A 13,757-nucleotide genomic window follows, 5' to 3' on the forward strand; every position below is an offset into this window, starting at 1 on the left:
TTGGGTAATGGGGAGCCAGTGCAGGGATTGACAGAGGGGAGAGGCTGGGGAATAGCGGGGGGACAGGTGGATTAGTCGGGTAGCTGAGTTTAGAATAGATTGGAGGGGTGCGAGAGTGTTAGAGGGGAGGCCACAGAGCAGGAGGTTACAGTAGTCGAGGCGGGAGATGATGAGGGCATGGACTAGGGTTTTTGCAGATTCTTGGTTTAGGAATGTACGGATCCGTGAATGAATCCGGGGATGATTTTTTCTGTAGGTTTGAAGAATATATGATTTGTCCGCAAAGTCTAAATATTCTATAATCACTGGCCTAGGCCTGGCAGAGGAAGACCTCTGTTGGTGGAAGACCTCTGTGGTGGTTGGAGTGGAGGGTCCACTCTGTGAGCTCTTTCCACCTTCAATGTGCCACAATTTCCAGGAAAGTTGGTAGCTCTTCCACGCATATCCCCAATAGTTGAATGGAAGAAATTGATTCTGGTACTGGTAAAGTCTATTATTCTCAAGTTGTTTCTCCTAGATTTCCCAAATCTTCTATTTTATCGGATAGCTGCTGGCTCATCTTAGTAGCCTTTCTTAGTTCAGATTGTAAATGTTCTAGTACATCCTCTGTTGAGCGGATTCTGTTATATGCCGCCTGTTGTGAAATTACTGCTGTAGCGTGGCAGATACTGCCTGCTTCAGGGTATGTGCACACGTCCGGATTTCTTGCAGAAATTTCCTGAAGAAAACCGGAAATTTTCTGCAAGAAATCCGCATATTTTTTTTTGCGTTTTTTTTTCTGTTTTTTTCGCGTTTTTTTAGCATTCTGCAAGCGTAATTAGCTTGCAGAATGCTAAAGTTTTCCAAGCGATCTGTAGCATCGCTTGGAAAACTGACTGACAGGTTGGTCACACTTGTCAAACATAGTGTTTGACAAGTGTGACCATCTTTTTACTATAGATGCAGTCTATGCAGCATCTATAGTAAAAGATAGAATGTTTAAAAATAATAAATAAAATTAAAAAAATGGTTATACTCACCTGCAGGCGTCCGTTCCTATAGATGTCGGTGTGGTTCAGGACCTTCCATGACGTCGCGGTCACGTGAGCGGTCACATGACCGGTCTCGACCAATCACAAGACCGTGACGTCATCGCAGGTCCTTCACCGCACACCAGCTATAGAAACCGAAGCGGCAGCATGCAGCGGAGAGGCGGGAAGACATCGAAGGTGAGTATAGGACTATTTTTTATTTTAATTCTTTTTTTTGGACCAATTATATGGTGCCCAGTCCGTGGAGGAGAGTCTCCTCTCCTCCACCCCCCTGGGTACCAACCGCACATAATCTGCTTACTTCCCGCATGGTGTGCACAGCCCCGTGCGGGAAGTAAGCAGATCAATGCACTTCCTGGTGTGCGGAATCCCCTGCAATTCTGCATTTTAATGAACATGTTGCTTTTTTTTCCGTGATGCGATTTTTTCGCGGAAAAAAAGGCTACATTTGCACAAAAAATGCGGAATACACTGTAAATAATGGGAGACATATGTAAGCGTTTTTTTCGCGTTTTTATCACGTTTTTATAGCGAAAAAACGTGAAAAAAAACGCGAAAAATACTGAACGTGTGCACATGGCCTTAGTGTCTGTTTTATATCAGGAGCCAGCATTTTTGCTACTTCAGCAGCTTAAGTTTTGTAGGGTACATTAAGCTCAGTGAGGTGCTGGTTGTCTCCTTCCTCCTCCTACACTTACATCAAAGGAGAAGTCTGTGTAGAGGAGGTTTTTCTTTTTTCCTTTACACGCTGAGTCAGGGATTTTCTTGCCGAGGTCCTGTTCCTGGTAAGATATCTGTCCATATGGCAGGAGAGGTGATTGGTGAGTCTCACCAACAGGTTTTTCACAGGTCCTGAGGAGGCTATACTCCAGGGAACCCCGAGGGGAGAAGTTAAGGCAAGGAGCTGCTCTAACTAGCTGCAGTCCATGCGAGCAGGAACCGGAAGTCAAAACTGTTTTTTTATTGTCAGAAAAACAGATAAGTTGTCTTTGCACTATATATTAAGAACGTTGACAAAACTACCCACACACCTTTCTTACACTGGTGAACCTCTGCACACCTGAATACTTTACCCATGAATGTGTCCTGTATGGCGCATCCATGGGCTAAACAATAATAATGGTATTAGTCAAGTGATTCCCGTCATTCATTTAGCCACAAGGTTAACACGATGAGCGCTCAGTCCTATATAAATGGGCGACCAGCACCATGGCTACCTGTCATTCACCCAGCATCTATTTATATGGACTCAGCCTTGCTTCTATCTTAATAAAAGGTGGCATGGCGTGTGTATGTGGGTCATATGAATACCACCTCATCTAGTCTGTCTCAGGTCTGTAGAATATAGCCTTTGGAACGGTCCTTTAGAAAAACAGTTCAGTAACTGTGTACAAAGATGTATAGGCTGTACTGGGTATCAGTTCTAGATACAAATACATTAATATAAAGAAAAAAGCAGCACCTCTTTAAAGGGAATCAAACACCAGCTTTTTGCCACCTAATCTGAGAGCAGCATAATGTAAAGCCCCGGATTCCTGCAATGTGCACTTACTGGGATGCTTGTTGTAGTTTTTGTAGGCTCGGTATATCCTCGCCCACAACACCAATTAGCAGCTTTCTGCCTATGCACAGTATACACAAAGCTGTGAATGAATGGTGTGAGTGGGGTTATCCAGATATCTGCTTTCAGAGAACTGGTAGATCAAAGCAGGTAAAAACTGCAGCAAAAAGCCCAGTAAGAGATAAAGCTCTGAAATCAGGGTTTCTGCCCCAACATCATGCTACTTTCACAGGGGGTAGCAAATACCTGGTGATGGATAACACTGTATACCACAAGATAAAAAAATAAAAATAATGGTGAAATCTTCGCCTACCTCTGTTGGTAAGTGGACATCCATCGGGGTATAGGTAGGCCAATAACCCATTGTCAGTATATTGACCGTCAAGTCTATATTGCCAGGGTCGCTATGGTTCTGCATAAACTGTATAAAAAATACCGGATAGTTTATCATAGTGTAAAGATACTGCATTTTTTAATTCTTGTTATGTAATATGTAACACTAGGAAGACTTAATGGCTCTAAAAGGCTTCCCACCACCAAGCGAAGCTGCACAAGGTACACAGTCCACAGAGATGATTATTAAAGGCAAGCAAAGACTCAGCATTTTGTCCAAGGTTTCCAGGCAGCAGCAGATTCCACTTTACACCTCACAAGTAAAATGTGCAAACAACAAAGAAACCAATAAAAACGATACAGATAATGGATTTCACCAAACATTGTTAACAGACAGGCTTCATTTAAAAAAAAAAAAAATATCTGAAAAAACAGGACAAAGTGTGAATATTAGAAGACAGAACCTGGCATAAAATACAACATGCTATAGTAAAACGGAGATAAGTGCAGGAGGTTCTAAAATGTCGGAGATGTGACAGTCATGTCTGAGATGCCCAGTGCGGACTCACCTCCTACATAAACCCGCCAGTATTCCTGCTAATCCAGCAAGGTCCTATTTGTGTCACATTCTGGATTAAACAGGTGCCAGTTCAATGGAATCAATGAAAATTAATCTAACCTTTATTTTTAGCCCATATTAAAATTGCTACAGAAAAAAAATCATTGCAATGTGATTGATTACAATCACAGTCAACGTTTTCAAGATTATCAATATCTACATCACAACTGAAACTAATAAAAAGGGTCTTTTCACACTGGCTTTTCCCCCAATTTTGAGATATGCAATGTTTTTCTTGCAGGAATCCCAACTGAGCCCGTTATAAATTATCTGGATCTATTGGATGTGTTGAGGTCTGCTTGAAAACAAACTGACCCATCATAGCAGTTATGGCGTGGATAAAGCAGATCTGTCACCAGATTTCACAAAATAGCTTAAATGATTTAAGAGCGCTTACTGACCAAATGAGGCTGGTGTACTTACTTTGGAAATCCAAAGTATGGCTCTATAGCCCCTTTTGAAGGTTTCCTTGTCTACTATCAAATCGCTCATTTTTATATCAGGATAATAGAGCCATTTGGATATGGATTTTCAAAGTAAGTACAGCAGCCTCATCAGATCTATCTAATAATGTACACAGTGTGTATTGTGAAATCTGCTTATAGAATGAAGCTATTGAGTACAGAGCCCCAAACAAAGACATACATGACATACAGTGAAACACACATGACCTGACAAGTAGAAACAAAGATGACATGTCTCATCTATGACCTAAGGGCTGCTCTTCCCCGAGACTGAAGACAGATGCTGCAGACTTTACATAGGGCCTGTCTTCAGTCTCAACAAGAGCTGCGAGTGCTTCAGACCCGGAGTCTCCATAGTTAAGACTACAGACATTTCTCTATGACATATCAAACATTTTCTAAAAGTGTAATTAGACTTTAAGTTTATACGCGGTTCACTGATTTTTTTTAAAACAATAACATTTTTTTTTTTAAAAAGATGATGATTGTACCTGCTTGAACTGAACCATGACATCTTTTGATAGCTCCATGTCTTTAAACATTCCCTCCAGTTTACTGGTGAACGCCGCACCGCACTCTACAATTAGCAAAACAACAAGTCAGACTAATCGGGGAAAATACAATTTTCAACATCAAATTGGATTTAAAATGGGTCATCCTATAAATAATATGGTTTCAACATAACGGGGTGGTCCAATACCTACAATGCCCTTTATAAGTATCTATCTTTATTATCATAATTCTTTGCCAGAAAATATGATAGAGGGCATTGGAGCACAGCCGGATGACTCCTACTAGGCCATAGTTACAGTTAGGTCCAGAAATATTTGGACAGTGACAAGTTTTGGCATTTTAGCTTTTACCAAAACATATTCAAGATACAGTTATATAATCAATATGGGCTTAAAGTGCAGACTTCGCTTTAATTTGAGGGTATTCACATCCTAGTTGGAGTAAGGATTTAGGAATTACAGTTTTTTAATATGTAGCTGACGCTTTCTCAAGGGACCAAAATTGGAGTGTTTATCTCAAAAGGTCTTTAATGGTCTGCATGCGCTTTTCTCTCGTTAATCCATAATCAATCAAGCAGGTAAAAGATTTGGAGCCGATTCCAGGTGTGGCATTTGCATTTGGAAGCCTTTGCTGTGAACTCACAAAATACTGTACGGTAAAAGGAGCTCACAATGGAAGAGAAACAGACCATCATTAGGCTAAAAAAGAGGAAATCCATCAGAGGAATAACAGAAATGTTAGGAGTGGCCAAATCAACAAGCCAGGTACATTCTGCAAGTAAAAAAAAAAGAAGAGCACTTGTGAGCTTCGGAACTCAAAAACGTCTGGACATCCACAGGAGACAACAGTTGTGCATGATAACAGATCCCTTCTATGTTGAAGATAAACCCTTCACTACATCCACCCTAGTGATGAACACCCTCCAGGAAGCAGGTGTTTCAGTATCTAAGTCTACCATAAAGAGAAGACTTCAGGAGAACCAATACAGAGGGTTCAGCACAAGGTGCAAACCATTATTCAGTCTTAAAAATAGAAAGACAAGATAAGTCTTTGTCAAAAAAACATTTAAAGATGATGGCCAAGTTCTGGGAAAGCATTCTTTGGACAGATGAAACTATGATCAATCTGTACCAGAATGATGGGAAGAAGAAAGGTTGGAGAAGGCTTCGGACGGCTCAGTATGATGGCATGGGCATGCATGGCTTCCCATGGCACTGGGTCACTAGTGCAATAGAAAAAATCCAGCAATCCCAAAATAAAAATTTTAAACATTAACGCTTCACATTTACTGAAAATCAATTAAAACATACTGAATAGGAGTTGGAAAAGGGGACACAAAAAATTAGAGAAAGGATGACCCGTTTCAAACCTGCATGGTTCTTACTCATGTCCACTAGTGTTTATTGATGATGTGACTGAAGACAGAAACAGCCGTCTGAATTCTGAAGTGTACAGGGCGATACTTTCTGCTCAGATTCAACCAACTAGAGCAAGGTTGATTGCACGGTTCTTCACAGTACAGATGGTCAATGACCCCAAAACATATTGTGAAAGCAAACCAGGAGTTTTTGAAGGAAAAGAAGTGGAATATTCTGCAATGGCCGAGTCAATAACTATATCTCAACCCCATCGAGCATCCACATTACATGTGTAAGACAAGGCAGAAAGACCCGCAACAAGCAACAACTGAAGTCTGCTGCAGTATAGGCCTGACAAGGCATCACAAAGGAGGAAACCCAGCGTTTTAGTGACGTCCATGGCTTCCAGACTTCAGGCAGTCATTTCACAGGATATTTGTTTTCAAGTCCTTTAGTTAAACCTAAAAGTTTACACTTCAATTGCATCTCAGTTGTTTTATTTTAAATAAAAAATAGTATGCAGAGCCCAAATCATGGAGATTCGGTCACTGTCTAAATATCTCTCAACCTAATTGGATACCAACAATTCCAAATTTTAAGCAGGATCTTGGAAAGCTGCATGTTTCCATCAGCAAATATTCAAAGGAAACCTGTTACAATGTACATACAGTCTGATCTTTGTACAAGGAGAAGTTAAATGATATATAGGTTTGTAGGCCTACTCAGTGACTGACAGCTATCGACATGCACAGTCATACATCTAAGGCTACTTTCACACTAGCGTCGTACGACGCACGTCGCAATGCGACGTGCCGACGCATACTGTGAAAAAAAAAGCACAACGGGGGCAGCGGATGCAGTTTTACAACGCATCCACTGCCCCATTGTGATGTCCGGGGAGGAGGGGGCGGAGTTCCGGCCGCGCATGCGCGGTTGAAAATGGCGGACACGACGCACAAAAAAAGTTACATGTAACGTTTTTTGTGCAGACGGTCCGCCACAACACGATGCATCTGTCGCACGACGGATGCAACGTGTGGCAATCCGTCGCTAATGCAAGTGTATGGAGAAAAAAAGCATCCTGCAGGCAATTTTGCAGGATGCGTTTTTTCTCCAAAACGACACATTGCGACTTGCGACGTACGACGCTAGTGTGAAAGCACCCTTAGGCTTCTTTTACATTTCCGTCGGTACTCGGCCGTCGCCAAGCGTCGGCGCGTCGGTAATACAAGTCTATGTGAAAAAAAAGCATCCTGCAGGCAACTTTGCAGGATGCGTTTTGTTTCACAGAACGACGCATTGTGACGGTCTGCAAAAGTCGGAAATGTGAAAGAAGCCTAAGACTGTCAATCACTGAGTAGGACCGCCCCGTGGACTTATGCATACAGACACCAGGGATTTCAATGACTAAAAAGCAAGGATTTCCCACAAAAATGCATATAAATCTGATGAGCTCCTGCTGCTCTATAACATCCTGTCTGCAGAGCAGATACCAATCTCAACAGGACAGGTTCTCATTAATCATAAGCAATAGGTGAAGACAGGTGATACACCATCATTGTTTAGAACCAAGGTGGCTGTGTTTCGAGTTATTTTATCCGATAGTGGGCCTTCATATAACAGGTGTCCAGCCATCAAACTACCAACTAATGAGCATGACCACTGTGAGGCACAGGCTTTTCTGTGACAGGCAGCAGCGTGTGCCCATGCAACCGAGTTGAAGTCAAGGGCAGTGCACAAATTGCTGTCAACTGCAAGGAAGAACATGATGGGTTGGAGACAGCTTTACACTTTATACAGGAAACTGCCGAGACAAGATTTTTGTAAAAATTGGAAAGTTTGTAGTCTGTATCCATGCTGCCAGGTGATGAAGAAACATCAAATGCCGGATATGGTTTTTGTTTCCTGGCAAAGAAGTGGGCTACACTTCGAAAAGCATAGAAAAATAAAAAAAATATTTTTTTTACATTATCTCTGGCGTTTCATGTTTCTTCATCACCCAGCAGAGCAGATACAGACCACAAGTTTTCCATTTGTTACATATTTCTCTGGTGAAATCACCCGTGGATCTGCAGCAGCCATACAACCTGGGATCAGGTCAGCATACACTGATACCATTTTTACTTTTGGATAAGACCCTACTTTGCGCAATTTTTTCTCCTCGGCCATTTATATCTCTAGATAAGATTTTGTGACAACAGCAACATACACAGGGCTAAACAGATAAGTTGCTGTCACTAAAGGCACTCAAAAGGGCCTATTCATCAAGGGAGGCGTTTTGCACTCCAGTCCTGATTAAGTGTGTGACGGAACCAACTGAAAAGCGACCAAAACCTACCCCTAAAATCATTAATCTTTATTAATAATTACGTAAAATACCAAAGATGTCTATAAAGTGAGATAAAAATTACATCCCTATAGGGATCCGCCCAAGGATAGGGATAAAGTTAATTTCAAAGGGTACCCTCTATGGAGTTTATATGATACCAGAAACTATCACGTTTGTCTATAGCTCTATGACTTATTAAGGACTGAGAACCTGAAGGTCCCCTGATGAACCCCCTTGAATGACGGGGGAGAAACGCGTTGGGACAGTTGTGAGCCGATGGATTTGCATGGTGGCCTGAAGGGAATACCTAGGAATTATGAGCTAAGTGATGGTTATGAGCTATACATTTGTGACATGCGAATCAGTGTGTGTCATATATGAAATACTTTATTTATGTTCCTTTGTGAGGAATGGAGCTGCATGTACACATTTGATTAGCCTATTAAGGGGATATAGACCATTGTAGTCATGTATCTATGAAGACAGGTTATAAAGGTAGAAAAATTAGCATCAATATAATATAGTTATCTACCTGCATCATTCAGTGTAGCAACCTTGAGTTTATTGAAAAAAAGGCACATTATCAGATGGTGACATCAAGCTGTAGCCTGCGGTGTATATTATAGGCTTTAGTCTCCAGAGCTATTATAATGGTGGGAGTTCATAGTGAGGAACATATATAGAGGGATACTCATTCTGTTTTTATGGATCTAATTTGTATCCATATTTGTATGTCTTGTGTCTGTGATTATTAGTTTATTAGGGATAACCCAGGGATAGGAGGGACAGCCGTCGTTGAGTGGGGGCGCCATATCGCTTTATAGGGTGCCAACCTCCGCTGTCAGGAAGGAGAACAGTTTCCAGGGCCAAATAGGGCCAGTAGAGGTATTGTGTATCCACAAAGGTATCAGCTTATTTTTTTTTTTTTTTGATTGTTTCAATTTTTGATAATTTTTTATATTGCTTTAAGAATTTTTTTCATTTCTTCTACTTGTTTTTTTCTATTTGTTTTTTCTACGGGGTTTTTTCTGGTATCATATAAACTCCATAGAGGGTACCCTTTGAGATTAACTTTATCCCTATCCTTGGGCAGATCCCTATAGGGATGTAATTTTTATCTCACTTTATAGACATCTTTGGTATTTTACGTAATTATTAATAAAGATTAATGATTTTAGGGGTAGGTTTTGGTCTCTTTTCAGTTGGTTTAGTCAATTACTCCCCTTAAAGAATTGAACTGTTGGTTGTAGTACTAAGTGTGTGACGGAGTAAGATGTGCCAAAATTACTAAGAGTCATGCACCTGTTAATTCATTTGGCACCTCTTTCAGCTGCTCTTTGCCAGTGTAATTGTGACTGGAGTACATATCTATAGTAATGTACATCACTTTTGTGGCAGAAATTATGATGTTAGTTGCACTCAGCTTTGACCCCCTCATCGCTAAACTTCGCCCTCCACGATGAGCTTTTTAAATATTTGGTAAAACTGATGTGAAAACACCAAGGTCACAATTTTTGGTGTAACTATTTTAAACAGTTTTACGCCACAATTCTGGATCGGGGCATTGGACTGATGTCATGCCACAGACGAGAGAAATTGTGCCAATAATTATACTCATAAATATATAAAAGACAGAAGTGACATGGTTACAGGTGAGAAGTCATATGGAAAACGGATCTACTAATTGACTAAGAGGGAAAAACCTTGGCACTGTACTCTCTACACAGTCATTTCCAAGGCCCGTGTTTCTTTTGTTTATTTTATTTTTTTAAATGAACTAATTCTACTAAAGGATAAATGCTTCTAACGCATGATTTTGGTGTTTTAAAAACAGAAAAAGTAATTGCCAGGGCAACGTTGTGAATGTGATCTAAAGTGAAAAATGAATAATGAAAGGAATCCGCTTTAGTAAGTCTCACTGAAAAGACACGTCAGATTCCTACCATTCTGCAAAATGCTTCACATAATGGTGAGAACTTCAGTGTCAAGAATCTTCAGCCACAGTATTTACATCTACATGGTGAAAGTGGAACTATTCTGGAAGTTAAAGTGTTGTTATCATTGATATTTAGGAGTGCACGGTTGCGCTGCCTCCGGGGAAGTGGTCACTTACAGGTCAGACAAGTGGCATTGTTGCGCCGCTGACTTGACTTATCAAGTTGATTATCATTGATTTTTCATCAGTGCTTGTATGCCAAAACCAGGAGTGAAACATGCAGTGAAAAAGTATTAAAAGATTGACACCTGTATTGCGTTTCACTCCTGGTATTGGCATACAAACACTGATTATAAATCACTGACGTATGAATCAGCCCTTACTGTCCGCTATATAAGTGGTAGCAACCGTGGATACCTACGCTACTGCAATGCCCTGCACATGGGGTAAGCTACATAGTGCATCAGGAGAACTAGATAATTTTCAATTCAAGGTATTTGCTATTATTATTACTACACTTAATACATATTGGGATAGGAACTTTGAGATGGGAATACCCATTAAGTTAATTTTCAACTTTAATTCAAAGGCGTTTTTTTTCTAATAGGAATTCCAGCCATTTTTACAAAGCCTTGCCATTTTCAGAGGCTAAATTCCAATTGTACAAAAAAATTATGTATAGGTTATTATATATCTGTATTGTGAGGCACTGTCATATCAATTTTGCAGCATTTAAATAAATCTGAGAAGAAAGTATAGCTTCATATACTTTACAATGTATTCTACTCTTTCTATCCAGAGAACCATCATGAGTTAACACCAGTAGCCCAATTACATTGGCAGACACGCCAATGCCATAACAATCCCTTTTCCACGCCAGGCAGATGATCTCGCATACTTGAGATCATGAGCCATTACTTTCCTTCTTCACAGCGTTCTCTTCCCATCACTCTGGTACAAAGGGAACCTGTCAGTAGGATTAACCCTCCTAAGCCGTTTACATAGGCATGTAGGTCATAAGAAGCTGAATAAAATGATACTTTCGTATATGTGATCTGATGTCTTATTCCACATAGATGGCTTATGAGGGTTGATCCTACTGACAGATTCCCTTCAAGCCTGCATTATCTCTCTGCACCAAATAATGAGAGTTCCCATGAAAACTTTCCAAATACAGATGCAACAGTCTTGCCCCTTTCATTTGAGAGTAACATGCCTGATTTAGAAGCTACCCCTAGAATTAGAGCTGACGGTCTATACTTCAATAACATCTTCATGGAATTGTTTCAAATCCCTTTTAAGTAGCACAGAGTTATCACTGTCCAAATGCTTCTGTCCCCTATTGTACATATTGCGCATATACATATTGACTAACTGACCCCAATAATTAAGAGTCACACATTTGCCCCCGTTACAAACATTCATACATACCATGTTTAAGCTTAGATAACATTGATTTCTCCGAATCAACAGATGCACTCTTTCCCACCAACAGTCTTTTAGCCAGGTCTTTCTTATAAAAAGCCTCAAACACATCTTTACCTGTAAAAAAAATAAAAAAAAATGAAAACAACAATTTGTACATTAAGAAGGTGAGGAAAACACCAAAATCTTATTTGAACCCCTTACAGTCCAAGGACAGTTTCCACCTTCATGACCGGGCCAAATGTTTTAAACCTGATGTGTCACTATCTGTGGTAATAACTCTGGAATGCCTCCTCATGCTTTGTGATTCTGAGAGGGTTTTCTTACAACACATTGTACTTTATTTAGCAGTAAATTTAGGTCAATGTGATTTGCATTTGGTTATGAAAATCTCAAATTTGACAACAATTAAAAAAATAAACTTTTGAACTCTGAATTTTTATGCCCATAAAACAGATAGTCATACCACACAAATTAGTTAATAATTAACACTTAGCATATGTCTACTTTATGTCAGTATCATTTTTTAACAACTTTTTTTTGTTAAGACCTTAGAAGTAATAACATTTTAGCAGTAAATATTCATTTTTTTTTCAATTAAACTTATAAAAGCTGTTTTTGTTAGGGACCACTTCACTTTTGAAATAATTTTGAGGAGTCTGTGTCAGAAAACTCACTAACAAGACTCCATTTTAAAAACTGCATCCCTCAAGGTTTTCAGAACTACATTCATGAAGTTTATTAACCCTTCAGGTGCATCACAGCAATTAATACAATGTGGAAAGAAAAAATGAAAACAGGGATTTTTGTGTACGCACCGTAAAATCCTTTTCTCCGAGCCACTCATTGGGGAACACAGGACCATGGGTGTATGCTGCTGCCACTAGGAGGCGGACATTGAGTGAATATAAAAAAATTAACTCCTCCTCCTCTGCAGTATACACCAATCACTGGCTCCAGCCGAACCAGTTCAGTGACAAAGCAGTAGGAGATCAAAATCATCAAATACGGATACAACATGTCAAACCAAATAACAAACATAGCCATCAGGCCAATAGGGTGGGTGCTGTGTCCCCCCAATGAGTAGCTCGGAGAAAAGGATTTTGCGGTGAGTACACAAAAATCCCTGTTTCTCCTTCACTTCATTGGGGGACACAGGACTATGGGATGTCTCAAAGCAGTCCCTGGGTGGGAACCGACAGGACAGACAACCTCACGTACCAACTGCCCAGAGATGCGTTACCGCCGTCTGAAAGATCCATCTTCCCAGACTCGCATCTGCTGAAGGCTGAATGTGCTTCGAGAGGGTGTGCAGACTGGACCACTGACACCTGGTGCCGAATGGTCCAGGAAATATCCACCGAACGGAGTGTGCCCTAAAACCACTGGAATAGGCTTGCCTCTGACGCAGTAAGAATCCTGAATAGTTGAGAGTATCCACCTGGCTATTGTGGATTTGGGCACGGCTAGTCTCTTCCTGTGACCCTCAGGAAGAACGAATAAGGCGTCCGTCTTGTGGAAGAACTCCATTTGGGAGATGTATCTACTGAGAGCCCTCATGAGATCTAGAGTGTGGAGTACCCTCTCAAAACGGAGTATTGGTGTCAGTCAAATCGAGGGCAGGACAATGTCCTCGTTAAGGAAAAAGGAAGAGACCACCTTGGGTAAAAAGGACGGGGACAGTTGGAGAATCACCCTATTTTGGTGAAAAATGGAAACAGGAACTCGACCGGACGAGTGGCTAGCTCTGATCTCCGCCTGATCGAAGGTACCGCATCCAGGACAATGACCCTCCAAGAAAGGAGAGTCAGCGGCTCAAACGGAACCTCCTGCAGAACACCAAGGACCAAGATAGGGTCCCTAACGTCCAACGGCCCTCTGTAGGGAGGCCCCCTGAAAGAAAGTCTACACCTGTAGCTTAGAAACAATCCAGCGCTGAAGCAAAACCGATAAGGTCAGAACGGAGAAGGCAGGGGAACGACGGCAATCGTTGCACCCTGCAAAAAACGCTTTCCAGGTGAGGTGAAAAATGAGCTCCGATAAATGCGCCCCAAAGCAGGTTTCAGAGCGTGAAACATAGAGGAAACCACCTCACGAGAGAATCCAACTCTGGTTAGGACCCAGGATCCAAAGGCCAGGCCAGTAAGCACAGATCGGGCTCTGGTGGCAGATCGGGCTCTGGTGGCAG

The 13,757-nt window shown here is 41.0% G+C and overlaps 1 protein-coding gene across 1 annotated transcript in view; it reads right to left on the reverse strand.

The window, feature by feature from the left end:
• The window catches only part of CUL4A (cullin 4A), a 97,969-nt gene that overhangs the window by 17,539 nt on the left and 66,673 nt on the right, over nt 1-13,757 (reverse strand). Inside the window, exons 14-16 of the mRNA XM_077296966.1 lie at nt 11,576-11,686; nt 4,500-4,585; nt 2,906-3,013 (exon numbers count right to left, since the gene is read on the reverse strand). Coding sequence (XP_077153081.1) covers nt 2,906-3,013; nt 4,500-4,585; nt 11,576-11,686 — 305 coding nt within the window. The remainder of the gene's footprint in view (nt 1-2,905; nt 3,014-4,499; nt 4,586-11,575; nt 11,687-13,757) is intronic.

This window comes from Ranitomeya variabilis, chromosome 3 (genome assembly GCF_051348905.1).
Source record: "Ranitomeya variabilis isolate aRanVar5 chromosome 3, aRanVar5.hap1, whole genome shotgun sequence".
NCBI lineage: Eukaryota > Metazoa > Chordata > Amphibia > Anura > Dendrobatidae > Ranitomeya > Ranitomeya variabilis.